Source organism: Neltuma alba, unplaced genomic scaffold, assembly GCF_004799145.2.
Source record: "Neltuma alba isolate B1F8T4 unplaced genomic scaffold, ASM479914v2 tig00010165_pilon, whole genome shotgun sequence".
Taxonomy (NCBI): domain Eukaryota; kingdom Viridiplantae; phylum Streptophyta; class Magnoliopsida; order Fabales; family Fabaceae; genus Neltuma; species Neltuma alba.
In genome coordinates this window covers 667,007-694,522 of record NW_021635110.1, presented here as the reverse complement: position 1 = coordinate 694,522, position 27,516 = coordinate 667,007, and the positions used below count along the sequence as shown (strand labels likewise).

Genomic DNA, 27,516 nt, shown 5'->3' with positions numbered 1-27,516 from the left:
AATTGCTGATTACTGATCCTGCTCATGGCGCAAGCTTTATATAATCTAACTTCAAAGTTTGTTCCGTCAAATGGGATAATTATCATGACTAAAGAGTCAAAGAATTTATGGCCCCTTTGGTTCACTGAATCTAGGAGAATGTAATGCAATGTATTATAGTGTAATGGAATACATTGTAACGATGATTACATGAGTTTGTTTAGTACGCCATTAAGAAAAGATAATATATAGATATAAAAATGTTTGGTTGGATTACAAAAAATATAAGAATAGATAAGAATAATGTACTAAATTACTAAATTTTCTCAAAAAATGCTTTTGCAAGGCAAGTTACAGTTTCGAGGGAAAAAATAAAATTGAGTTAATCATTTTTCATTCAAACAAAAAATATTAATTTGTTAACCAATTAACATTGATTTGGTGGGTGTGACCCGCAACAAAATTCATAAAACATACTAGCCGGATGGTTTGAAGAAGTCTCTTGTTTAATGGGAATAGGTCCACAAGTCTTTTCAATAAGAGTGCCATCTTCATATGCACACAATATATTTAATAATGGTTCATTGTTTCTAGCAAAGAAACGGGACAGAATGCACACAAAATAACTATTGAAGAAAGAGTGAAAGAGAATTCTCATGAACAGCAAAGAGCTTACCTCGCCATAGATTCCCTAGAACAATGACAATCAAGTAGCAACGATTTAGTGCCGCAGTAAAGAAGATAATGATAGCAGTAAAAATATGGTGGGTGGCAATTAATAGGGTTTATGTTCCCAATTTCAGCAAGGGCAATCTAGTCAATTTGAAATTTTATAAGGGTAATAATATCTTTTCTACTTGATTACAAGAGATCTGTACCCGTATTCATGAGTTTCAACTATGTAATCCCGATACATTTACATGAGGTAATCATGATTACAAAATGTAATCTTCTTTACATTATGACAGTTCAACCAAACACTTGAATCAGTCAATTACATTAGGATTACATGTAATGTCTATTCATGGAATTGAACTAAACAGGTTATCAGGGTAGCCACAAAAGCAAAAAAGAGAATCAACGAATTTAGACCACGTGGCCTGAATCTAAAATATCGACGATGGCACTAAAAGTAGCGAAGCTAATATTGCCCAAAAAAAAAAACAAAAGTAGCTAAGCTAAGCAAAGCAAGTGGTAACCGTGGGAGCTAGCTCTAAATGTCTCCAACCGTTTCCGTGTTTGTGTCGTCATCGTAGGCAAACCCCTAGTGGGCCCCACTTGTTCATCCTTAAACCCAAACTGTATATTATTCCAAGCTTCCCATCACTCTCTCCAACCCCTCCAGCACGACACATCTGCTTTGTACTTATTCTCACGTCTCACATCTCATCCAAATCCAATGGAACTTCTCAAAGAAGACACATTCGACGCTTCTTCCTCCTCCTCTTCTTGGTTGGAGGTGAGCTTGTTGAGCAGGGATCCAATAGTGTTACTGGCGTCGGAGCGACCCAAGAAGCGAGTGGGACGGAGGGTTTTCAAGGAGACGAGGCATCCCGTGTACAGAGGAGTGCGACAGAGGAACAAAGACAGGTGGGTTTGCGAGGTTTGTGTGCTGAACGGTGACACCAGGATTTGGCTCGGAACATATTCCACGGCGGAGATGGCCGCTCGTGCTCATGACGTGGCGGCTCTGGCTCTTTGTGGTAAATTGCCTTGCTTGAATTTCGCTGACTCCGCTTGGCGGTTGCCTCTACCGGAATCAACCAATGCGGCGGATATCAGACGTGAAGGATTTCGGGCATACCTGGAGTCTGCAATGAAGTCAGGTTGCCACGCGGAGGTCCGATCACGGTGACGGAGTCGGATCTGGGAGACACAGCAAATGCACCAGGGCAGGGGAAAAATGAGAATTAGAGTCGGGAAAAGGCGGAAGTGGAGAAAAGAAGCCGAACGTGTTCTACGAAAAAACTGATGCTACAGTTAACTTATCCCCATGCCTTTTTCGAAAAGAAAACCGCCTCCCTTGTCTTAACTGTTCCCGCTTTTGGCAAAATATATGAAAGGGCGAAAATTACAATTAAAGACCCATGAGTTTTACTATTTACACTGGAGTCCCAAATGACTTTGGGCTCAGGTCCAATCCACCAAGGGTGGACTGGCCCATTTTCCTACATCTCCCACTCACACTTGGTGGATTAGATTTCACGGGTCTAGTCTCTTCACCTTCCCTCAATTTCATACTTAGTGCTTTGCCGTGACCGTGTGGGCATGACGTCTTTGCTTGGGTCCCTGTACTAGAAATCCCTTTTATAGGATCAGCACAGGTCACCCTCTCCTTTGTGTAGCTTGAATTTTAAAATTATGCCTCAGATGTCCTAGATTTACTTATATACACTTTTTCATGGTAAATCTAATCCCTCTCGAGGCAATGGTTGACTCAGATTACCATTCTCTTATGTCTAGTATCCACACTTACAACTACAAAATGTCATAAGGGACATGTCACAGACACTAGCATAGGTGTGTATATCACAGTCAATCTTCCTTTCGCCCAAATATCACTTTGAAATGAATCAGTCGCTTTCTTAGCATACTACCTTAGATCGCATCAATCATGACCATAGGATATATGCCAAAGTAGCAGTCACTGAAACATACCTTCATGATATTGTCAAAGTCAAAGGACACCAACAGGAGGATAATTCCTCCCTGGGACTCACACAGCAATAAAGCAGGGATCTTTCACTTGCTTCCCTTTTGCGGTTTTCCCAGCACATGTGGTATGAAACACATGCTACGGTGTTACTCTTTTACTATAAGAGCGTATGTCGATTTGGATTTATTATTAACACCGTACAGACTTAGGTCCAGACACACTCAGTATCTAAACCCAAATTCTTCAACTCTACTCATTGTTATGATGTCGACGTTGAAGAGTTTGTTGTCTGGCTACAGGTATTATGGAAGTGGGATTCCAAACTTCGATCCAGCTTTATCAACGTGGACCTCATCTTGACTTGCTACACTTTAGTCAAGGCGACATAAAGTTTGTGTTGCTTCTCTACTATATCAGCATTCATTGCTGCTTTACTGGTGAACACAAATGTCTCATCTTTGTTCACTCCACCTGAGTGTCAAAGGCGGTTGCCCGTGTGAGAGAGCCAACCTTTTTAACCTGTACGACATACTAGACATTGTATACTTTCAGACAGACACATAAAGTGATAACGAAATATAATTTCATTAATGAAGCATTCATATTACACTTTATGTATGCCAAGGGCTTGTACATGTTCTTTAAAAACTCTTTCGCCTATTGACTTTGTCAGAGGATCTGCTACCATATATTTGGTTGAAATGTATTGTACAGTAACAATCTTTTGTGCTATGTAATCTCTAACAAAATTATACTTAATGTCAATGTGCTTGGTTTTGCTGTGATACTTAGGATCTTTAGTATAGGCTATGGCTGCAGTATTGTCACAGTATACCATCACCAGATTGGTACTCTTGTTTCCAAATCCAAGGCGTTCTATAAATCTCTTCAGCCATAAAGCCTCTTGCACTGCTACAGTGCAAGCCACAAACTCAGCTTCCATCGAATGTAAGGCAATGCACGTTTGCTTCCTGCTACTCCAACATATGGCTCCATTGTTGAGCAAGAAGGTATAACCTGAAGTTGACCTTCATTCTTCTTCATCTCCGCCTACATCAGCGTCGAAGTACCCAACAAGATGCAGGTCACTTCCTTCATAGCACAGTGCATAATTGGAAGTCACTTCCTTCGTAGCACAGTGCATAATTGGAAGTGCCCTTTAAGTATCTCAAGATCCTCTTCACTGCTTTCCAATGCTTTTCACCGGGGTTAGACTGGAATCTGCTTACCAGTCCCACTGCATAGCAGATGTCTGGTCTTGTACACATCATTACGTACATCAGACTACCAACAGCACTGGCATATGGAACTCTTTCCATCTTTTTTTTGTCAGACTCGGTTTTGGGACACATGTTAGAACTCAAAGCCACTCCAGTAGCAACAGGGGTACTCATGGGATTGTAGTCTTTCATGTTAAATCACTCAAGAATCTTGTTGATATAATTCTCTTGTGAAAGAGAGAGTAGTCGTTTTGAGCAATTTCTTTGGATCTCAACTCCAAGTATATACTCTGCTTCACCCATATCTTTCATTTCAAAATTCAACGAAAGCCATTCTTTAATAGCCACCACCGAATCTAGACTATTTCCAGCTAATAGTATATCGTCTACATATAAGGATAATATGACAAAATTACCCTCAAACTGCTTAATGTAGACGCAGTGGTCTTCCTCTATTATTTGGAAGTCATATGAGGTTATTGCTTTGTGAAACCTCAAATACCACTATCTGGATGACTGTTTCAATCCATAAATGGACCTTTTAAGTTTACAAACTTTATTTTCCTTTCCATTTTCAATAAAACCTAATGGTTGTTCCATATAGATTTCTTCATCCAGATCACCATTCAGAAATGCGGTTTTTACATCCCACAGCTGTCACCATGAGAATGTATCTTCATAATCTATTCCTTCCTGTTGTGTGTACCCCTTTGCCACTAATTGAGCCTTGTATTTGTCAATTGATCCATCCACTTTTCTTTTAATTTTGAGAACCCACTTGTTCCCAATGGCTTTACGCCCTTTTAAAAGATCAACTAATACCCAAACTTGGTTCTTTTTCATTGAGTCCATTTCTTCTTCCATAGCTTTCATCCATTCATCTTTCGCAGGACCTGACAAGGCCTCTCGTACAGAACGGGGCTCATCATCCCTTTCTGGAGTAACTAAGAGAGATTCGCCTTCTATTTGAAAGCGTCTTTTGGGAACACTTTCCCTGTTACTCCTTCTGACGGGAGCTATTTGCTTTCTTTCTTTCTTTGTTCAGGTCTTGGTGTTGACCTTTCTTGGCTCCCACTCAGATTGACACATCTAGACGATTCTGGTCTGTCAATTTGTTCTGTACTGACTTGTTCCTGTGTCTCATAAAGAGATATAGTGCCGTCAACATCTCCTCTATTAGGAAATTTAGTCTCAATGAATGTGCCATCTCTTGATTCCATTCCAGTCACTGTTCCATCTTCGTTTTCACCTATGAAAATGTATCCTTTAAATTGTTCAGAGTACCTTATAAAGATACACTTCTTTCCTCTAGGACCCAATTTCCCATGCTTGTGGGAATCATCATGAACATATGCCGCTGACCCCCAGGGTCTTAGGACACTTAGATCCAGTTTGCATTTTGTCCATAATTCATAGGGTATGGAAGCGACTGATTTTGAAGGCACACGATTAAGTATGAAGGTTGCCGTTAACAAAGCATCACCCCAATATGAAATTGGTAGGTTTGCTTGAGCCATTATAGACCTAACCATGTCTAGAAGAGTTCTATTCCTCCTCTCAGCCACTCCATTCTGTTGTGGAGTGCCAAGGATAGTCAGTTGCCTAATTATCCCTTTTTTCTCACAAAGCTGTTTGAATTGATTAGATAAATATTCATGACCTCGATCAGTACGTAATGCTTTAATTTTACCGTCCATTTGATTCTCTACCTCATTTATGTATCGTCTAAAGCGTTCAAGAGCTTCATACTTATGCGAGATCAAATAGACATGACCATATCGTGAAAAATCATCAATAAAGGTAATAAAATACCAAGCTCCATGTCTCGCCCTCACACTCATTGGACCACAGATATCAGAATGGATTAATTGCAATGGATTTTTAGCTTTTGTTCCCTTACCGAAAGGTTTTCTAGTTGCCTTACCAGCTAGACAATTTTCACATAAGGACATTTCCATGTTAGGGATTACGTCCAACATTCCTTCTTTTGCCAGTTTAATCATTCTATTTTGATTAATATGTCCTAGTCTAGCATGCCAGATATTCATATTAGATTGCTTGAAGAAATAGCAAAACAATCATGAGCGTTAAAACCAAAAGTAAGATCCATAACAAAAAATTTTTGGAATCTGAATGCTGAACCATAAAGTTCTGAGTTGAAGAAAATGTCTGCAACTTTGCCATGAAAATTAACATTAAACCCAAAGTCTACTAAGCAAATAACAGAAATTAAATTCCGTCAGATGTCGGGAGCATAAAGCACATCATGGAGTATCAAGGTCTTTCCACCACGCAAAGCAAGTTTGCAGGTGCCAATGCCTCGAACCTCGATTCTCGCATTGTTCCCAATGTAAAGCCACTTGCTTTGATACGGCAACCGACGGTATTCCATGAAGGATCCTCGATCCCTGCTTACGTGGTCTGTGGAGCCTAAGTCTATAATCCAAGATGAAGAAACAGGTTCTGTTAGAAAAATAGTACTAGAAACATATGAAACATATGAATTCACATAATTCATTAATACCTTTTCGCTTTCAGCCTGTTCGGAACAGTCACGTGCGAAATGGCCCATCTGTTGGCAGGCGAAGCATTTGACCTTCTTCAGGTCCAGCTTCTTCTTCCTGCCTTTCTTTCCCTTCTTCTTGAATTGTTTCTTGCCCTTTTTAAATTGAGGACCGCCCTTCTTCCCTTTCTTTTGGGGCTTCTTGCCCTTTTTGAAATTGGGCTTAGATTTGTAAGAACCCTTAACCTCAAAACATTATAACTCATCACAAAATCACTTCTATGGTAGAAAAGGAAAGCTGTTAAAATGAGCTACCATAGTAGAAGGAAAATTTCATACTTTTAGAAATTGACTTTCAAACTCGGGTCAACCCGTAATCCGTTGCATGCAACTAAAATCATTCATTCATATCCACTGGGCCTCCGAGCCTCTAGCCCGGGTAACAACATACATCAAAAATCAGCCCATCCAATTAGTTTTCCACCATGTATAACAAAGTTTCATAAAACAATAGCAATGGCCTCCGGCCAACTAAAACAAGGAGATAACGTATCCTCCGATTTACAATAAGATCAACAATCTAAATATCACAAAAGACCCTAACTGTGGCAATATACAACTGATCATACATAAACAAAGGCTAGAGGCCTAAAGCTAATCAAGCTCAAGCCTCTGCGTCTCTTCCCGAAGGTGCACGCCTAGCACCTTCACCTGAAAATTGTAAACCACGAGGTGAGACAAAGTCCCAGTAACCAACCTTTCTAATACTAGGTACTACTAAATAGGTGCTCATGAGGTGTCAAGTGGGGCAGTTCACAAATAATATATAATGATAGCCACAACAATTCATGCAAGTGCAATGATGCAATCTGTAACACCTCATGTTTAAATCAATTAACTTTCCTTGCAGAAGCATTTGGAATCACTTTTGAAGGCTACAATTGATGAAAAATCAAGTTTGAAAATTTTCATTTACGGGTTACTATTCATTGTCACCTTAAAATGTGACAAACTTCGAAAATTCGTAACTAATTGTAGAAAAATTGAAATTGAGTGATTCCAAGTTCTACAGAAAGCTCTTTGGATAAAATTTTGAGGAAAAATAGTTTTTGAACTGATTGCCTTGAAATTCGAGCTCAATTTCCTTTGAAAAAGTTACTGTTCATTTGGTCATTTTCGGATTTTACTGTATTTTTGCCTAACTTTGGAAAGGCATAACTTTCTGCTCGGTTATCAGAATCAGGCAAACTATCCCTCATTTTAAAGAGAAACATCAGATCTCTTTTCTTGCCAAATCTTATGGCCTAACTCACTCGTTTGATAGGTCAAACTGGAGCTACAAACTCATTGCTCCGGGACTTACGTTTTATCCCTTAACATCTCTTTAATTCTTTTTATTTCTTTGGCATACATAACATAGACTTACTCTTTCCCGTTCATGCTCATACACTTTCATTCATGCCATAAATATTATAATTAAATACATGGCATCATTAGCATCCACAACATAATTTACAAAATAGTAGAATTATCCATTTATCAACAGTCTCATCTATCAACAAGAATAATTCTCCGCTTACTTCTCCTTGCTTCTCATGCCATTATTGCCCATCATTGATTGACCTAAATGGTTGGTTAGGGAGGGGTGAGATTCGGGAGAATCTCAGTAGCAAACACTACCTATAAGCATGCAAGACATAATGCACATGCATGACATGTTATAACATTAACACATGAATGCCATGGAAAGTAAGCTAAAGCATTTCATGCTTCCATAACATATTGCCAAGGCAAAACATAACATAAACTTACAAACATAACTTTGCAAACATTTCATCATAGCTTAGTCACATCATGGTAACACAACCACATCATGCAAGCATACATATCAAGCACACAGTATAGGTAAGTTCACTACCTTGTAACATGGCTTTCCCCTTGCTTTTCCTTTGATTCCCTTATCTTTCCAACCATGTGGACATTTGGTCAACATCACCAAACATCCTCTTGGATGTCCAAAGGTCCTAAACATAGTCACATTGATCATACAATCCATTAGGACCACTAGATTACATAAAGTTCAAGACTAGCTTTCTTGAACCTCAACCCTTTCTCTTAGTCTTAGGGTTTTCTTTCTAACTTTTCTAACATAAATCTTATTATTTCCCTTCCTTAAGATCCATTTCTTGTCAATTAGGACCACTTTAGATGGCTTTAGATTCAAGAATATCAAATCTGGAAATTTTGCTTCGCGGGTACTGTTCACGCAGAATTTTCAGAATTTTTGCTCAACTTTGGAAATTCATAATTAATTCTAGAAAAATCAAAATTGAGTGCTTCCAAGTCTCACTGAAAGATACTTAAGTTAAATTTAAGGGAAAAATAGTTTCAGGATCCAATTCTACGCCTAACAGTACCGGAACTGTACGGAACTCGAAACTCTTCCAAAAGTTCAACACTGTTTCCAGATTTCAAACCCTAACTTTGAAAAATCACCATAAATCGTACACATATCCAAATGAAGTGTTCTACCTATAGATTTAAAGGTCACAGAGTGTACTTTAAGCACAAAAATTTCAGAATCAGATACGCACAGTAACTAATCCGAAATAGGCATAAAATCAGGTGCTATAACCATCACATACCTTGTTTTAGAGTTTGATCTGGCTTGGAACCTCTTGGCCTTTCCTTCTCCCTCTTCTTTCTCTCTCTAGAAACCATTTTTCAAGAGCTTCCCCATGGATTTCTTATGCTTGGACGAAATGGTAGGGAGGGGAGGGGGTATTTATAGAAAAACAGACTGAATCTGGACCGTTGATCTTAAAAATACGTGGCTCGATCTAGACCGTCTATTTTCTCTTTTGATCTTACGGTGACAAGTGTCCTATGACATCATGCTTACCTCATCATGATGACATCATGCTTACATCATCAAGCCACATGTCTTTAATCCGACCGCACACGTGTCTTGCATCCGACTGTACACGTGTCTTCCATCTAGCCGTACACGTAATATTTTCTTTTTCTCATCTAACCGTATACTTGTCACTTTCATGTCCTTTCATCATTTATGCCATTAAAATAGGGAGAAAATAAATGGAAAATTCGTGCAAAAATATTTTCTTGATTATTTCTCCACCTATCAAGCCAATCTTGCACCGTATCGGATACTTTTCGGGTCTTGACTTACCCTGTACTACCAGGACATGTTCTGACACTATTTTCTCATCTTAATAAGTACATATATGGTGCCACCTTAGAGGAGTAGAGGGAAAAATAATTAGCTCTACTGACAGGCTACTTAACCTTACTGAGTCATGCAGTAGAGATTTCACTATAACGGGTAGACAAAAGACTGTCTAAAATATTCCCGTACTGCGTTCTGATTTTTATGCTGTCCATAAATATCTTCTGGTGACTCAGCATGATGACTCGTAGGTGTCATGATCACGCTTGGTGACTCAGCATGATGACTCGTCGGTGTCATGATTACGCTTGATGACTCAGCATGCTGACTCAGCATCGTCATAATGGCTCTTAGATATTTTCTTTGGTTTTGTCTCCTATTTAGGGGACAAAATTATTTAATATTTGACTGGAGCATTTTATTCCATCCAGAGCTCCAAAAACTCATCCAAAAATATCATAAAATTCCTCATATTCTAGAGAAAATCTGTGAATTTTCTCAGGTCATAACTCAACCTGTAGCCCCACTTAAAAATCATTCTTTAAAATGCCCTTTTTCGGCACAACTGGCTTTTAAGTATTCTTAAAGCCATTTTGCTAGTCTTCTGGGGATGAGACTAATTTTATAATTTTCTATAGTCTCTTAGATCATATATTCCCATTTTACCATAATTTTCTGAGGCTTTCTTATGACTCAAACAATTAAATCTACCTCTACATCTCAAATTGAGCCATAAACTTGTAAATTCCTTTTAAGTTACCTCAGGGGTATTTTCGTTATCTCTCTTCACAAAAGAGTCTTACAATATTATTTCCCATTTTCTGGGATTTTCTTAGAATTTTCTAAGTACTTTCCATTTTTACCCCTGATGGCCGTAACTTTCTGAATTTACGGTTTTACCCCTGCTTAGGCTCAACCTCATAAAACAATCTCTTTGAGGCTTCTAACTTAACCTTTGGTCTGTATCTAGCCTCTTTTCTCTTTCTGGGCCTTTGAGACTTTACTGGAGCCTCTAACTTTGATTACCCTTTAGCCCCTTAAAACATTCACTTTGCAATTTAGTCCCTAAAACTGCTTTAACTTTCTTTCTCATCTTTAAGACCTCTACTAAAAAGGGGTCTAGTAGCCTATCTTATTCAGGCTATTTCTAGTACTTCAGGGCCCAAAAATCGAGATGTTACACAATCCCATCAACCAAATCCCTCACTTTGGGGGATTTTCAGGAGCCGAAGCCGGCCTATCCCTCACTATGGGGGACGTAAGGAGCCAAAAAGGCCTATCCCTCACTCTGGGGGACGTAGGGAGCCAAAAAGGCCTATCCCTCACTCTGGGGGACGTAGGGAGCCAAAAGGCCTATCCCTCACTATGGGGGACGTACTAAGCCAACCATCATGCATTAATGGAGGCCTTACCACGTGGTAGTAACTATCAAAAACTCTCACCAATTCCCAAATCATGCATCATGCTCAAATCATAATCAAATAGTAATTGAACATCTCATAAGTAACTTCATTCAGTGGCATATCCTTCATAATTTCAAGATTTCATTTATCATCAATCAAAACCCCATAAGATGGTTTTCCCTTTTTATATACAACATATAGTTTGAACACAATTACTACTTGGAGCACAAAACACAAATCTACTCACAATACCACAAAAGCAAGTACTAAGGATTGGAAAGTGGTTACCTCTCGCCTGAGCAAGGAATAACAAACCGACAATGTGGCCCCGTGCACCACCAAGACTCACAACCGGTCTACACAAGCACACAAACACAAAACCATCATATATTAGTTTTCAAACTAATAATGTGGCCAAAACAACACTTAGGGACACAAAATTCCTATCTCTCATCACAACTCTACCCAACTTAAAGGGTATAACTATCAAGGCAACACTCCAAAGTCATACCAATCCATTAAACCTTAATTCCTTTCCAAACATCAATTAAAATTCATAACCTCAAGGACCCACTATAGGAATTCTACACCCAAACATCTATTTTGAACAATCGAGGTTCTAACAACAATCTAAACCGATTAAACATCCAATTAAACCCTCCTTAACATAACCCAATTCACAAAACTCAAAATCAACCTCTACATTATCATCCTCAATCCCAAATCACCTATCTCCATAAACCCTAACTCCAAAAATTCAAGATTCTTTAAATCCAAGGAAACTACACCGATTAAATACTTAAACTAACCCAATGCAATCAATTAAACTCAAAACAATCGGTCAAAAACCTCAGCTCCATCACAACCTAGAAAATCCTAGGGTTCCACCAAAAATCTTCAGAAATTCCAAGAAAGAAAGTAGATTAGAGGTTAAAATCACTTACTTGAGGTAATGGATCCTTAGAAATGCCTCCTCCAAGCCAGAAATTCGAAACCCTAGCAGAGCTCCTCTCTCCGCCTTCAGATTTTCTAATTTTCACACCCCACGACTCTCTCGCGATTATATAGATTCGGCACCCTTCGCCACGGCGAACCCATACCTTCGCGGCGGCGAAAGCTTCCCAGAGGAAACTCTCGCTCGCCCAGAAAACATTCGCCGCGGCATACCCCTACCTTCGTCGCAGCGAAACATTCCCCAAAGGGAAGCCTCGCTCACCTGAATAACTTCGCCGCGGCATCCCCAAGACTTCGCCGCGGCCAAACCTTCCTGAGAAGACACTCTCTACCTGGAACGCCCGGTGCGCCGCGGCGAACATACCCTGAGAGGGCTACGTTCACCTATTCCTCCAACATACCTCAAATCCAACCCAAACACCAAGATCAAGATTAAATCGCTAATCTATCCTCAAAATCAACCAAAAGAGGCTATTAAAACTCGATAAAAACTTAGGATGTTACAAGATTGGGAAGTACCGGCATCCTCAGTCAAATAGGTCTGTCCAGAGCTCTTGTAAGCCTCTAGACGTTCATCTTCCAGCTCCAGATGCTTAGCTACATCATTAAAAGTGATGATATTTTCATTGTGGGGTAGGTTGACTTTCATGTGCTCCCAACTTGTAGGGAGTGACCTGATGACAGCCTGCACTTGCTGCTCATCAAACAGGTTATGTCTAGCTTCCTTCAGTTCCCGGATCATATTGGCCATCTCTCTCAGATGTTGCTTCATAGGATTGTTTGGCTTGAGCTTATAGGTATCAAACTTAATCGTCAACCTTCTAAGCTTGGTCATAGAGACTCCACCAAACTTATCCTTCAATGCTATCCACATGGCTTGTGCAGTTTTGTGCAACTCAAACTCGCACATCAAGTCGTCAACCATGGAGCTCAAAAGCGTGATTCTTGCTATGCTATTCTTCTTTTTCCAGGTTAGATATGCCTCTTGGTCTCTCCTGTGCTGGACCGTGTTGCCAGCTTCAGGTTCAACCATAGCAGTGGTGAGAGGCTCTATCGCATCCTGTTCTTCTAGGATATACTGGACCTTTCGGTGCCAGATGTCCCAGTTGTCGCCGTTAAGCTTTTCCCCTTTGTTCAATTCAGCAATTATGTTCTTGGTTGCCATTCTTAGTTCTGTGACAAATCTATCTCACATTAATCTATGTTCTCTTTAAAGAGAACCGAACCAAAGAACATTTCAGTTATATAGCACAATGAAGTATACAATGTAATAATGTGCCTATATTATCCTCGATCAGTAAATAATGAAATTACAAGATCTATGATCAGGAGAATACGTTTGTACCTCCTATCACACAGATACTGCTAATTATCATTATATTCTATCAAGAATACTATATAAGCACTTCAAAAATGTAACCTTTAGAAGTCTTATCTTCTAAAAGCTCCCACTTATGAAAGGCATACACATGATATTCACAAATAATCATACAACAATAATTCAAGTAATTTCATTAAATGAAATAACATACTTAGTCTGTTTACAATGCCTGAAACCACAAACTTAAGGCGAATACAAATATTACATCATTTGATATGAACATAAAGGTAATCAAGCATTTCTTTTCTTAGGCTTCTAAGTTTGCGCGTTTTGTCCATAAAGGAGGATACTAGCTCTATGGCCCAAATCCAGTAAGACTTTCTTATGGGTTTGCCTTTAGGTCCACCTCTAACCCTTATTGCTCTTATGTACTCCATTATGACTCTAAGGTAGAATTCGGTATTCTTCTTATCGGTCATGTAATGGACGTAGCTAGTAAGCACGCCATTGATGCCTTTTATGTTTGTTAATTTAGCTGCATCTCTTTCGGCTATTCTCATAGCTAAAGCAGGGGTACAGGGTTCATCCACCTCTTCGCCTTCCTTTACTTCGGTTTTATTGGGAAGATCTAGTGAATCATTACAGACCAAATGAGGTTTGGTACAGAGGGGTTCAGTGGGGAATAAAGATTCTGACTCAGGTCCAGAATCTATTAACTCCTCCGGGACTTCTTGAGGAACCTCTTCAGGGTCCTCTTCAGGATCCTCATCCTCTGGTTCATGTTCTGGAACTGCATTATCCATGTATAAGTATTCCAATGAACCATCTTTGATATTTTCAGTGCTACTAGAAGCCTCTTGCTTCATTTTCACCTAGAACAAAATAATTTAAATTATTTTGAATATTCTGGAATTTATTTCCGCATGAAAATACCAGAAAATAGACTGAAAATACTTACAAATAGATCCTTAATTGTCTCCAAAACTATCAAATTATATATCAAAATGAAGATCTTGATTTTAGAGATTTTTAGAGACAAACCGCACCTCAAACGGACCTCGCACGCGCCTACACGCGCCCCTAGAAGGAAAAATTTGAGAAAAATGAAAAAAAATATTTTCCCCACTCGCCTTCTCGGCATGTGTACTACACGCGCTGCCGTGTAGATTGTCAGCGGCGACACGCGCCGTTCCAGGGGCCTCTATGCGCCACCACCTTTCAGGTGGTGGTCCCCACGTGCCAAGGTGGCGTGCCACGTGGCAGAACGCACCACATGGCGCTGCTGGCTCAAAAAATTTTTTTTTTTAAAGAATACCTTTTTTTTATATTTTTTTTAATAATTGGGCTGGATCATTTTCCAAGCCCAAATCCCTTCCCCCCTTTCGTTTTTTTTTTTGCTGGACGACACCAAAACGACATCATTTTGGGGGGCTGGAGGTTGTCTTCAACCTCCAGCCGAGTCTGACCGACCCGGTTTCTGCAACTGGGTCAGGTTCGACGGACCCGTCGGACCCAAAACCTTCTCTCCTCCATATCTTCGCCGTTCAGTGTCCTTTTTTTTTACATATTTTATATCATTTTCTTCATTTTTTTGAGTTCTACGCAATGGGATAAATTTTGAAGCCTAAAAACTTCATTTTAAGCAAACCCAAAAACGAGAAGCGTACGGCCAAAAAAAAAACTGTATAAAACAATTTTCACGGAGGCAGAGAAGCAACCCAATATGTCTAAACATAAATATAAGACACAAAAACTATCATACTGAAAGTAAAATGGAGGATTTGCATAATATATTGAAGTAAATCACAAGTTACTTAGACCGAACAATCAGAAAAAATACTGATATGAAAACGCAGGCCACAGAATCAATAAGAAATATGAAAGCTCTGATACCAATGAAGGATTTCGGACATACCTGGAGTTTGCAATGAAGTCAGGTTGCCACGCAGAGGTCCGATCACGGTGACGGAGTCAGATCTGGGAGACACAGCAAATGCACCAGGGCAGGGGAAAAATGAGAATTAGAGTCAGGAAAAGACGAAAGTGGAGAAAAGAAGCCAAACGTGTTCTATGGAAAAACTGATGCTACAGTTAGCTTAACTGTTCTCGCTTTTGGTTCCCTCGTCTTAACTGTTCCCGCTTTTGGCAAAATATATAAAAGGGCGAAAATTACAGTTAAAGACCCATAAGTTTTGCTATTTACACTGGAGTCCCAAATGACTTTGGGCTCGGGTCCAATCCACCAAGGGTGGACTGGCCCATTTTCCTACAAGACGGGTGGCGGCTCTGGCTACTACGGAATTCGGCAGAAGTAGTGATGACTTTGAAGTTTGTAGTCTCAGTAGTAAAACGGCTGATGAGGAAGTCATCGGAGATGCGCCGAATGTACAGGATTATTGTGAAGAAGATGAAGCGACGTGTATTTATCAAAATCCAGTTGTGTCAATGAAATTTGACGAGTTCCGTCATTTGCTAGTGAGTATGGCGGAGTAGCCGCTGTGATCGCCACCCTTTGTTAGGCCATTTAGGTGGAGCTGGGATGACGTGGAGGCAGATACTGAGGTCTCACTGTGGCAGTATTGAGACTAGTTGAGACATTACTAACGTAAGCTCGTGAGTTCGTGAAATAGTATTAACTAATTTGTTTAATTTTGTTCCAAAAAAAATTGTAGCATCTCCAGCCAAAAAAAAAATTGCGTCCATCCAACTTGTACATGTAACACAAGTTGTTTCATGAAAATGATAGAGGAAATAGCTCAGGAGCTTCTTATTAACCCCTAATTAATACTTTACAAATTTTTTACACACAAAGTACTCTATTTTAATTTAGATCATTCTAAAAAAATAATAATAATGGAGGACTTTCTCCTAGTTTTTCTTATTTTTTATAAAAGAATATTTTTATTTTATATAACTTTGATTTCGTAACTCAAATTAGAAATTTATGGGATTTAATTTTTTATTATTTAAAAATTAAAAAATAAAAATAGAAAAAATGACAATAAAAGAACATGAAAAATATGAAATCCCTTAAAAGGTGCTTGAATTAACATAATCCTAGAAAAGTGTTAGTGGCAGCTTCATCCAATAAGGAGGTGAATTGGGTGATGTATAAAAATTTAACTAAATAAAACAATTGAACAAATAAAACAATGGAGATGAGTTTAGGAGGTTTCACAGAAGAATGAAGACACAGAAGTTTATACTGGTTCAGTCTCAACCACTTGACCTACGTTCAGCCCTCAAAGCGCCTCTGAGATTTCTACTATATCCCCAAGATTAAACGCGCTCTTGGTACCTTAATACAGCAATTGAATCTCTTAATCACTCCCTCTTACTACCCGTAAGGCTACAATCTTCTCAAGAGTTCACACTCGAGTTACTCTCAGGTTTGAGTAAAAGGATATAACAAACTCTCTTACAGAGGATATAAATAATAGGGAAAATTACACTCAGGTCCCACATAAGACAATCAATTGATAAAAAGTCCCTCGAAATCCCAAAATAACTCCCAAGTCTCCAAGGACCTGTGTGTAATAAATTATAATTGTGAAATTACTTATTTACCTCCATTCATTTACAACCTCAATAGTGGCTATTGACAACCCAAGAAGAAGTGGTTAACAACCTCGGCAGTGCCCCTGGTATCCCACAGAGTGAGTTCTTAGGGGCACTGCCGAGGTTGTTAACCACTTCTCCTCGAGTTGTCAACAGGCACGGTTGAGGTTGTAAATAAATTACTACAATAAAATTAATAGGGGTAAATAGGTAATTTCATAATTTCAATTTATTACACACAGGTCCCTGGGGACTTAGGAATCATTTTGGAATTTTTAGGGACTTTTTATGAATTAATTGTCTTGTGTGGGACTTATATGTAATTTTCCCTAAATAATAAACACTGAAGTTCGGTAAAACAGAGTATTGAATGTAACAGTAAATTTCAGTAGACGGTAGCTCATGTATTCAATACTTCATTTAATGCTCTTCACGTCTTTTATAATTGGAGTGTTTCAATTATCCATTAGACTGAAGAGCTTCTAGCCATTGAAAGATCGCTTGCGTGTGTTCGGCAGTTATAGCAGTAGTTTGCCATTAATGCTTCTGACATAGTAGGTTAAGGCTACAATATATCCGTTGTGCTTCGTAATCTGTAGAAATTTCTTGGCACAAGTAAGTTTTCTTCTTCAAGAAAATGGGAATGAATAACAAAAGAAGTGATGATTTTTTACATTGAAACATCAGTTGGAAAACATGAAATCAATCATTAGATACTAATAGAACCCCATTTTTATATGGTTTTCTCAAGTGTTTTTTGATGTTTTGCAACACTTTTACCCTCATCATGCATGCATTTATAGCTTTTTGATTATATTGATTCGTGCATTGCATTTTGCTGTTTAAGGGGTAAAAAGGGTCAATTTTCCTTCCTTAGTTGTAATTGCCTTGACCTGTAATTAGTTAGTCTTTACAAAGAACTTTGTTGTGATTTTTCAGGCAATTGGAGAAGGACCTAAGATCCAAGATGGAGCATTGATGGAGCTGCCAAGTTATAAGGACCAAAACACAAGATTTGGAGTGTTCTGCCTTCCTAGATCGCGACATTGACTCCTGAACTCACGACCTGGATGCCATTGTCTTCCCAGGTCGCGACATGACACTTCTGAGGTCACGAGCTGGGCCCCTAAGTCACGATCTAACACCTTTGAGTTTACGACTTGAGTACGTTAAGTGAAGCTGTGCGTTTTGGAATAGGTTTCTAAGCTTCTACACCTAAGGGGGACAGCCGCCATAAGGACAGACTCTTCCATTCTGCAGATTTGTATAGGGATGAGCCTCCATGATATCCTCTTAAGCCCCCATTAATTCCACACCCAAAACCTTCATTTTTCTTCACTTATTCATCATTTTCTACAATTTTGAATTGATCAAACCACTCCAACTACCTTCTTCTCTATTTTTCCAATCCCATTTTTAGCTTCCCTCATGGTTGTTCATACCTGGAGTGATTACGATCAGTTTGAAGATATGAGAGGCTTAATCTTTAGCCTCTTGGTGATGGAAACAAATCTTGAGCTCAAGGACTTAATAGGAGAGTTATCAGTCTAAACTTGTTCTTAATTCTGTGTTAGAGATTTCTAGATATAAGGATTTTTGCACTTGTCTCAGACTTGGTTTATGATTGTAAACCTTGTGTTTAGACTACTAAATGTATTTGGATTGGATGTTGTTGATGTTAGATCGTTTATATAAATATTTTAGTTTGGAATCCCGGTGTTCAATTAATGATCAATGATTATTGATGATTAATCTATGTGCTTGGTATTCTGTGATTGTCGATTGACATTCTGAGGACATGGCATCATCTATTCATTTATACTCTAAGTGATTTTTAACAATGTTTTAAAAAGTGTTAATTAACTTTGATTAAAGTGAGTTCTCATTAATTAAGATATTGGGCTCAAGTGATTACTTGGGGTTTCCCTTTAGACTTAGAAATTTCTAAAACTCACATTTATTTTAAAAGCAGTGATAGCTGAGTTTTCATCATCAAGAGACTAGTTTACCATAATTTTCCTTTAATCCAAAACATTTCTTCATTCATTTAAAATCCCAAAAACATTTATTTTTCTGCACTTTACATTTATTGTACCACCTTTAAAACAATTAAAACCCCCTTTTTCTTTACTGAAATCATCATGTTTTTTATTACCAATTTAGACTAGGTTGTTTTCTAATAAAGTGCTCCTTGAGAAGAATGATTGATTGTACCCTATACTATATTATCTGGTGCAATCACAATTTTGATGACTTGGAAGGCGACATCTTAGTCTGATTAGATACTCAAAGAGTAAAATGAACTTTCTCGATCGATAATCCCTTGATCGATCATATTATCTATTAATTAACAAAGAGATAGATTCAACAAATGTATACATTTATCAAGTTTATTATGAATCAAACAATGATAGAAAAAGTGATTGATAAATAGTAAAATGTAAGCAAAATGAATTTATAAATGGAAACATTTTTGAGTTCTGTGCAAGGTTTATTTCCTCCAAATTTGTATGCTTTCGTATCTTTTTAAAAGAGAACTAAATGATTAAAGAAGGCTGAGAAAAGCTTAAAGATAAAATGAAATTATGTTTTATGAAAGATCATTGTGAAGAACTGTTTGAGTAAATTGATGCATTGATTAAACAAATGATCGATAATTGCTTGATCAAACAACTGATCGATAAAACTGAGTTTTTGTGAATGCTATTCTTAAAGTAAGATGATCGAATACTTTATCGATAAAAGATTGATCGAACAAGTGATCGAAAAGCAGTTCAAAGAATATGTTGACAGTTATGCACAAAGATAAGTTGATGATCGATTAATAATTAATTGATTAAGTGATCGATTAATAACTACAGAAAGCTTGATTTAGAGAGTGACAGAATAATATTTTGATTGAATATGTGATATGAAAAGATGATACTGAGACTATGATAATGATTGATCATATTATTGATGAAAGGATGATCGATCATGAACTGTGAAAAACTTGTTTTGCAAAATAACATAGAATACCTTGACAGAACACATTATCAATTAACCAAAAATGATTTGACACACAACTTGATAGAACACATTATTAATTAACCAAAAATGATTTGACACACAATGTTTGAATAAGTTATCAATAAAATAATGATCGATAAAGTGATGGATAATACAAAAACTATTCAATCTAGTAATGAAGTCAAAGAACCTTTACCAGTTGATTGATCAGGTGATTGATAATCCTTATGTTATACTCGGGCTAGTATAACTTTTCTTGACAGCTTATCGATCAATAAATTATCAATTAAATGATCGATAATTTGCAGCAACATCTTATACTCAACCAGTGTTATCAATGATCGATCACATGATTGATCAACACGTTTACCTTATAAGTTTGAATTATCTAACATATTATTGATCAAACTTAATAGTAATTGATTCAAAATAAACTAACAGTTATCTGACAAATGTTTGATTAACTAGTGATCGAACACTTGATTGATTAACCTAACAATTTTGCAAAGAAATAGAAAAACTTATTTTGTTATCATCAAAACCTTTAAATCTAACAAAAAGTATAAAATTCTAAAATAGAATTTTGAAAGTTGAGCAAAAAGCCACAAATGACCCTATTTATTAAATGGGCAAAAATGAATTGAAAACTTGTTATTATTAATTGAAGTTTAAGAATTGAGAATTTTCTAAAAACATGATTTTTTTCTCATTTTTCTAAGTTTTTTATATGAGGGAGATGGCATGGACCGGCTTGAAACAAGTACCAAATGGAATCAGACCCCAAAAGAGCCTGCCTCTTGTAATCCTAAATATAAGAAACTAAATGGATGATCAAGGCTATAACATCCAAACTTTTGGACCTAGTAGTACCAGAAATAGCCTGAATTGGATAGGATACTAGACCCCTTTTGAGCAGAAGTCCCAAAAATGAGAAAGGAAGTCAAAGCAGTTTTAGGGACTAAACTGCAAGGTAAAAGTTTTCAGGGGCTCAAGTATAATCAAGCTAGAGGCTCCAGTAAAGTCTCAAAGGCCCAAAGAGAGAAAAGAGGCTAGATACAGGCTAAAGGTTAAGTCCTAGCAAGGACTAAACTGTAAATTCAGAAAGTTATAACCAACAGGGGTAAAAATGAAAGAGTATACAGAGAATTCCAAGAAAATCTCAAAAAATGAGAAATAATATTCTAAGGCTCTTCTGTGAAGAGAAAAGATGAAAATGCCCCTGAGGTAGCTTAAATAGAATTTATGAGGTTATAGCCAGTAAAAAGTTTACCGTTTGAGGTAATTATTTGAAATAGCAAGAGACCTTAAAAGTATACACAAAAATGAGATTAAATGCTTGAAAGGTTGTACTAATTTATAAAATTAGTCCCGCAACCAAAAGGCCAGTAGAATGGTTTTAATAAATTAAAAAGCTGATTATGCCGATAAAAGGGTATTTTAGTAAATGAATTTTTATGCAAAGCTTAAAGGAAGTGCTATGGCCTGAGAAAATTCATAGATGCTCTATAGAATTAAAGGGAATTTATGGAGTAGAAAGAAAAATTTTCTGAGCTCTGGAAGGTTATAAAGAAAGCCGGAGAAACGTGGACCAAGTAAATTCGGAGGAAATTTAAGGATTAAGTTTTGATCCAACGGCTAGGATCTAATCTCCCTTCTCCTCCACTACATTTGTGACACTTGGCATCTTCTAGAAGGATGAGGTAAGGATGATGCAATGATGATGTAAAAGTTAACTTGAAGTTTTAAGATTGCCCTTACCCTTTCTATTAGCTACCAAGGGCACTTTGGTCCATTCAAGCCAAATTTTTGGCTATAAATAGGCACTCTGTAACATCCTTTAAAAAAAAGCTATTTTTTTCAAAAAAAATATATATTATATAATATTTTATTATTATTAAATAATAATATTTTATTAATTAAAAAAAAAACACACCCCAACTTTTCCACCAAAGTCGGTGGAAAAGCAGGGTGAATTGAAGGCGAAGAGGAATTTTGACGCGGGCAATTAAAGAGGGAGGAGGAAAAATGGGAAAGGATAATAAATGAAGGTAGAAAATTTGGGGTGAACGGTTGAAATGAGAATGATAAATAGAGGAGGGAGTGTTACGTAGAATAGAGAAAGAGAGGGTGAGAGACGCAAGGAAAAAAAAAACAAAGAACAAGAGAGTGAGTGAAGATTTCTGCAAGGACGTGCTAGCATTTGGGAATCATATAGGTACATTAAACACTTTTTTCTATTAAATTTTTCTCTATGAATATTTCCTATATATTTAGAGCTTTATATTAGTAGTATCATTATAATGTTTAGAGAAAATTTTGTGATTTGGGTATAGAGTAAGTATTGAGTTTCAAAAATATTTGACCGTAGGAATTTAAAGATTTATTATTAAGAAATTTTAATCAGTTTAGATTTGTCCATTTATTACCTATGGTATTTAAAATCAAATTTATTTTGTTGAAAAATCTGTCACTTATGATATATATCATATTTATACCGATTAAAATTAAGTTAAATAATTTATTTGGGTTGTTTGATATATTATTGAAATTTTAATCGGTTTATAGTTGTTTATTGATTGTTTTGAGAATTTTAAACTAAGATTTTGGTTGGAAAATGTATCATTCAAGATATATAGAATGTTTTTACCGATTAAATTTAAGTTAAATAACTTACTTGGGTTACTTAATATATTATTGATATTTTAATCGGTTTAAAATGTAAAATAGGTTAAGACTATATTATTAGAAAAATTTTGAAACTAGAAACTTAAGTTATAAATTGAGAGTCTTACAATATTAGATAAAAACAATATTTTATAAATAATTATAATTTAAATGAGTTATTTGGGTAGAGAAAAATTGTTATTTGAAGTAAGAATTTTTGGATAGTAAATATATGTATAGATATTATAAATTCTATGTAATTTAATTTAATTATTTGTATGTATATTAAATTGTATCTATATTATTTGTAGTTATCTTGTACTTCGGAGTTCGTAATTTGTGCTCTTATTTCTCAAGCTATGAGGTTAAGCTTGGAGTAGAGGTAACCGGGGTTAATTTATTTTATGTACATGCTTTGGATTGTAAGGTGTTTATTATGTTTTTATTTTCTCAAGTTAATTTGTGAAATTATGCCTGTGAATAAAGTGTACATTTTCTTATATGACAAATTTTGGTGAAGTGGGAAGTATGTTGATTGAAGTATGCTTGAGTTGTGCTTTATTGTAAATTTTGTTTTCTTGTGGTGCTGAATTTAATATACTAATATTTTGTTATTAAAAAAAATGATGAAAATGTGTTATACTTTGTTTGAAACTATATCATCTTACTTTGAAGATTATGATATTTTGATTTATATTGTGACTATGCATGAGGTCATATGTGGAGGTTGGGATTTTGTTATGTGGAGAATAATTGTTCTTGAAGCCTGCGCGGCATGCCTACACTATTGATCCCAGTGTTTGGCCTTATTGTTAGACCCTTGTAGTTCTTCCTTTTCATTGGCCCGGAATTGAGAATGAACTCTTGGGTAGACACCTCTTGCACCATAGTCCATTCTTAGACGATGTAGGTACAGGAGGGGACCCGTTGCTTGATGTGAGTGAAGTGACCTTTGGCCGGGTTACTCAGCACAGAAAGCCCGGGTCCTTGTCAAGGAGTCATAAGGAGGAGAAAGGTGATGGGAGGGCATATTTCATTGTGTTGTTGCATATATGTACTTTTATATGAATTGTGTTGTGGATGGAGAGATATACTCTTTTTATGTGATTATATCTATTAAAGTACCATTTATTTCTTAAACTATATTTAAGCACTACTTCACCAACTTGCCATCCTACTTGTATATGTCATAAATTAATACTTGGTTACTGGGACTTTACGTCTCACCCTGCTGTTTATCAATACTTTTCAGGAGAGCCATCTAGTTTGGCTCGGCGTGAAGGGAAGCAACCAGAGGCATAGGCGAGCATAGCTTAGTAGTCCTCTTCTGGTTTAGGCATGTAATGTTATGTATATTGCCATCTTAGAGCCCACAACTGTGTTGATATATACTTTCTTTTGTTTGGATGACTGTATTTGATGGAATGATGTTAAAATGGCTGAAGGCCATAAGACTCTGCTGTATGTGATACTCTTCTGTGTATGACGTATGGGCTGGGATAGACACCCTATGTTTCTTGTGCCCTAAATCTTTGTGGGATGAATATTATGTTGGGCTTGTTAGCGGTTATTGTGCCCTGAGGCTTTGTTCTACGTTGTTCAACCCATGGGTGTCTTATGTATCCTGAGCCATTTAGGATGTTTTCAAAATAAGTCAAACTCTTTATAACCATGGTAGTATTTTAACACTCTAACTCAATTCTTTTTCTACCATGGTTATCATTTTAAAAATAGTTTTATAATTATGTATTAAGAAGAGGTCTTTTCACACTCCCTCCCCTCACATTTCGGCCAAGCAAGGAACCATAGGGGAAACTTTGCCGCTCTTGCAATTAGAGAGAGAAAGAGCTATTTCTAGTGAGAGAAAGTCCACCTAAGTTCAAGAAATCATCAAGGTATGTGATGGTTGTAGCATCTGATTTGATGCCTATTTCGAATAAGTTACTCTTTGTATCTGATTCTAAAATTTGGCATGATTAAAGTACACTCTGTAAGATTTAAATCCATGGGTAGAAAACTTTATTTGGATATGTGTACGATTTATGGTGATTTTTCAAAGTTAGGGTTTGAAATTTGGAAACAGTGTTTAACCTTTGGAAGAGTGTCGAGTTCTGTACAATTCTGGTATTATTCAGTATAGAATTGGTTCCTGAAACTATTTTTATTTTAAAGATAACTTAAGGAGCTTTTAGTCAGACTTGGAACCACTCAATTTTGATTTTTATAGAATTAATTATGAATTTTCAAAGTTAAACAAAAATTCTGGAATTCCTGCATGAACAATACCCGCGAAGCAAAATTTTCAGATTTGATCTTCTTGAATTTAAGGCCATCTAAAGTGACCTGAATTGACAAGAAATGGATCTTAAGGATGGGAAATGATGAGATTTATGTTAGAAAAGCTCGAAAGAAAACCCTAAAATGAAGAGAAAGAGTTGAGGTTTAAGAGAGCTAGTCTTGAATATTATGTAATCTAGTGGTCCTAATAGATTGTGTGATCAATGTGACTGTGTTTAGGATCTTAGAATACCCAAGAGGACATTTGGTGATATTAACCAAATGCCCACATGGTTGGAAAGTCAAGGGAGTCAAAGGAAAAGTAAGAGGAAAGCTTGAGGTGCAAGGTAGTGAACTTACCTATTATCATCGCTTGATATTGTATGCTTATGTGTTGTTGTACATGATGTTTGAATGTCGTTGTGACATGTATTGGCTACTGTAAATTCTATTTATGATGAGTAGATTATGTCTCCATAGCCATGCATCAAGAAGGTAGCTTTAAGCATGCTAATATGTCACTAACTAATAAGAGAACAAGCAAGTTGCATATAGTGCATTAGCATTCATCTAGCATGATTAATATGGTATTGTTTGCTACTGAGATTCTTCCAAATCTCACCCCTCCCTAACTAACCATTTAGGTCAATCAATGATGGGCAATAATGGCATGAGAAGCAAGGAGAAGAAAGTGGAGAATTGTTCATGTTAATGATTGATATTATTATTCAATGTGTAATTCTCCTATTATGTAATTTATGTTATGGATGCCAATGATGCCATGTATTTAATTATAATACTTATGGCATGTCTTGAAATGTATGAGCATGAATGGGAAAGAGTAAGCCCATATTATGTATGCCAAAGAAATAAAAAGAATTAAAGTAAAGAGATGTTAAGGGATAAAACGTAGGTCCTGGAACAGTGAGCTTGTAGCTCCAGTCTGACTTATCAAATGAATGAGTTAAATCACGAGATTTGGCAGACTGATATTACACATCTCAAGCTTTAAAATGAGAGGTAGATTACCTCAATTGGATGTGTACACAAGGAGATACAAATTTCCAAAGTTGAGGCATAGAATCTGGAAGTTTCAGATTTTTGAAACGAACGGTAATATTTATGGATTAAACTGTAGGAATTGAGCAAAGATAAGTCCAATTGGATATTTTTTCCCTTAAAGAGCATCAAAATAGCTTTCTATAGAATTTTAGAACACCTCAATGCGATTTTTATGAAATTAGTTATGAATTTTTAAAGTTAGACCTGTAATCTGGAAATTAAACAGTGAATAGTAACCCGAGTAATTATGTTGAAATTTTAAATCCATGGACTTGTGTCATGATCTGCTTGAACCATAATGCTTATGAATGCGTACTCTGAGGGGTTAAAGGCAGGATTTTAAGAGAACCTGTCTCTTACAATCTTAATCATGAAGACACCATAAAGTTGATCACTCCCTTTATACTGTCGAGTATTCTCATGAAAATATGAGGATGCAAACAAGGCTCACACAAGAGAAATAAAATTCCCATATTATTAATTATTCAAATAATCTCTGTATGAAAGAGTACATACTGAAATATTTATAAACTAAGACTCTTGATAAAACCTAATATAAAAACCATAATTGATAATCTAAGGCTAAAAGCCCATTATAAGCTATTGGAGCTTAAAACACTAAATAAATAAAATGCATAAAAAATAGATGTGAAAATACAATAAAAATAAGAAAACCAAAAGACCTTCTAGAATACCCTAACTTGCTAGTCAAGAAAGAATAATCTAGATCACTCATTACCTAAGAGGATCCCATCACTAATGAGAAGGATCTTATTTGACTATCTACTAATCAGCAAAAGACAAAATAGGCAAGTCTTTGCCTACAAGAAGCAATTAATACAAAATAGGAAACTATTAAATAGAAAACTAATTAAAACAAATAGAATCATAATTAATGCCATATGAGACCACTCTTGATGTTTCTTGAATCTTCTTGGACCTTTCAAATAGATCTTCATAAATGTTATTCACGTCCATAAGTATATATGGGCTTTTAAGACATCCATTTGTGCTCGAATATGAATAAGCCACTTTAGAACTCCTATAGTCCAAAACAGAGTACATATGGGCTCCAATTTGAAAGATTATGATTCCAATGGGGCCCAATCCTAGACACTCTAAGATCCTTTTTCAAACCTGCTCACATTTCGAGTCAAGAGATAGATAAATGACATATCCTGTTACACTGATTAAGGGCATTCGTAGTGACTGAGGGGTCAAAGACCAAGAAGTGAGGTATTTATCAGCCAAGCATTCTATTCTTCTTATGGCTAGATCTAATCTCCCAGTCGATCAGTGAGCTATTACATACTCTTTCAATGGTGGCTACTTCTAGGCAAACCTCCTGGTTGTCTCTGCACCACTACCTCCTTTATCACTAAGCGAACATTTAGGGGCCTTATCTGGTGATCTGGGTTAGTTCCCTCTCAACAATGAAGCTTATCCCCCATTGTCTCACTGGCTGACCGTAACCCCTATTATTTTGAGGTCATATCTAGTATTCAAAGTTTGCCTTGATTTGGTACCGCTCTCGTGGCCCACACCAAAACAACGCTTTACTCCTAGATGTCTAGTCAACTACTATGCCTCAATGCATTTTGAGGAAAACCAGCTAGCTCTGGGTTCGAGTGGTATTTTGATGATTCAACAAGGTCCCCGGGAGTCCTTCGATGAATACCTAGACAGGTACATAAGGCTCTCTCGTTACTCTAACGACCTCTAA

The 27,516-nt window shown here is 36.8% G+C and overlaps 1 protein-coding gene across 1 annotated transcript; it reads left to right on the top strand.

The window, feature by feature from the left end:
• The first annotated feature begins 1,378 nt into the window (after window positions 1–1,378).
• Window positions 1,379–27,516, top strand: LOC114754592 (dehydration-responsive element-binding protein 1G-like). The gene is made up of 3 exons (XM_028943382.1): window positions 1,379–1,777; window positions 27,130–27,208; window positions 27,293–27,516. The coding sequence occupies exons 1-3, from the start codon at window positions 1,379–1,381 to the stop codon at window positions 27,514–27,516; spliced, it is 702 nt and encodes a 233-aa protein (XP_028799215.1).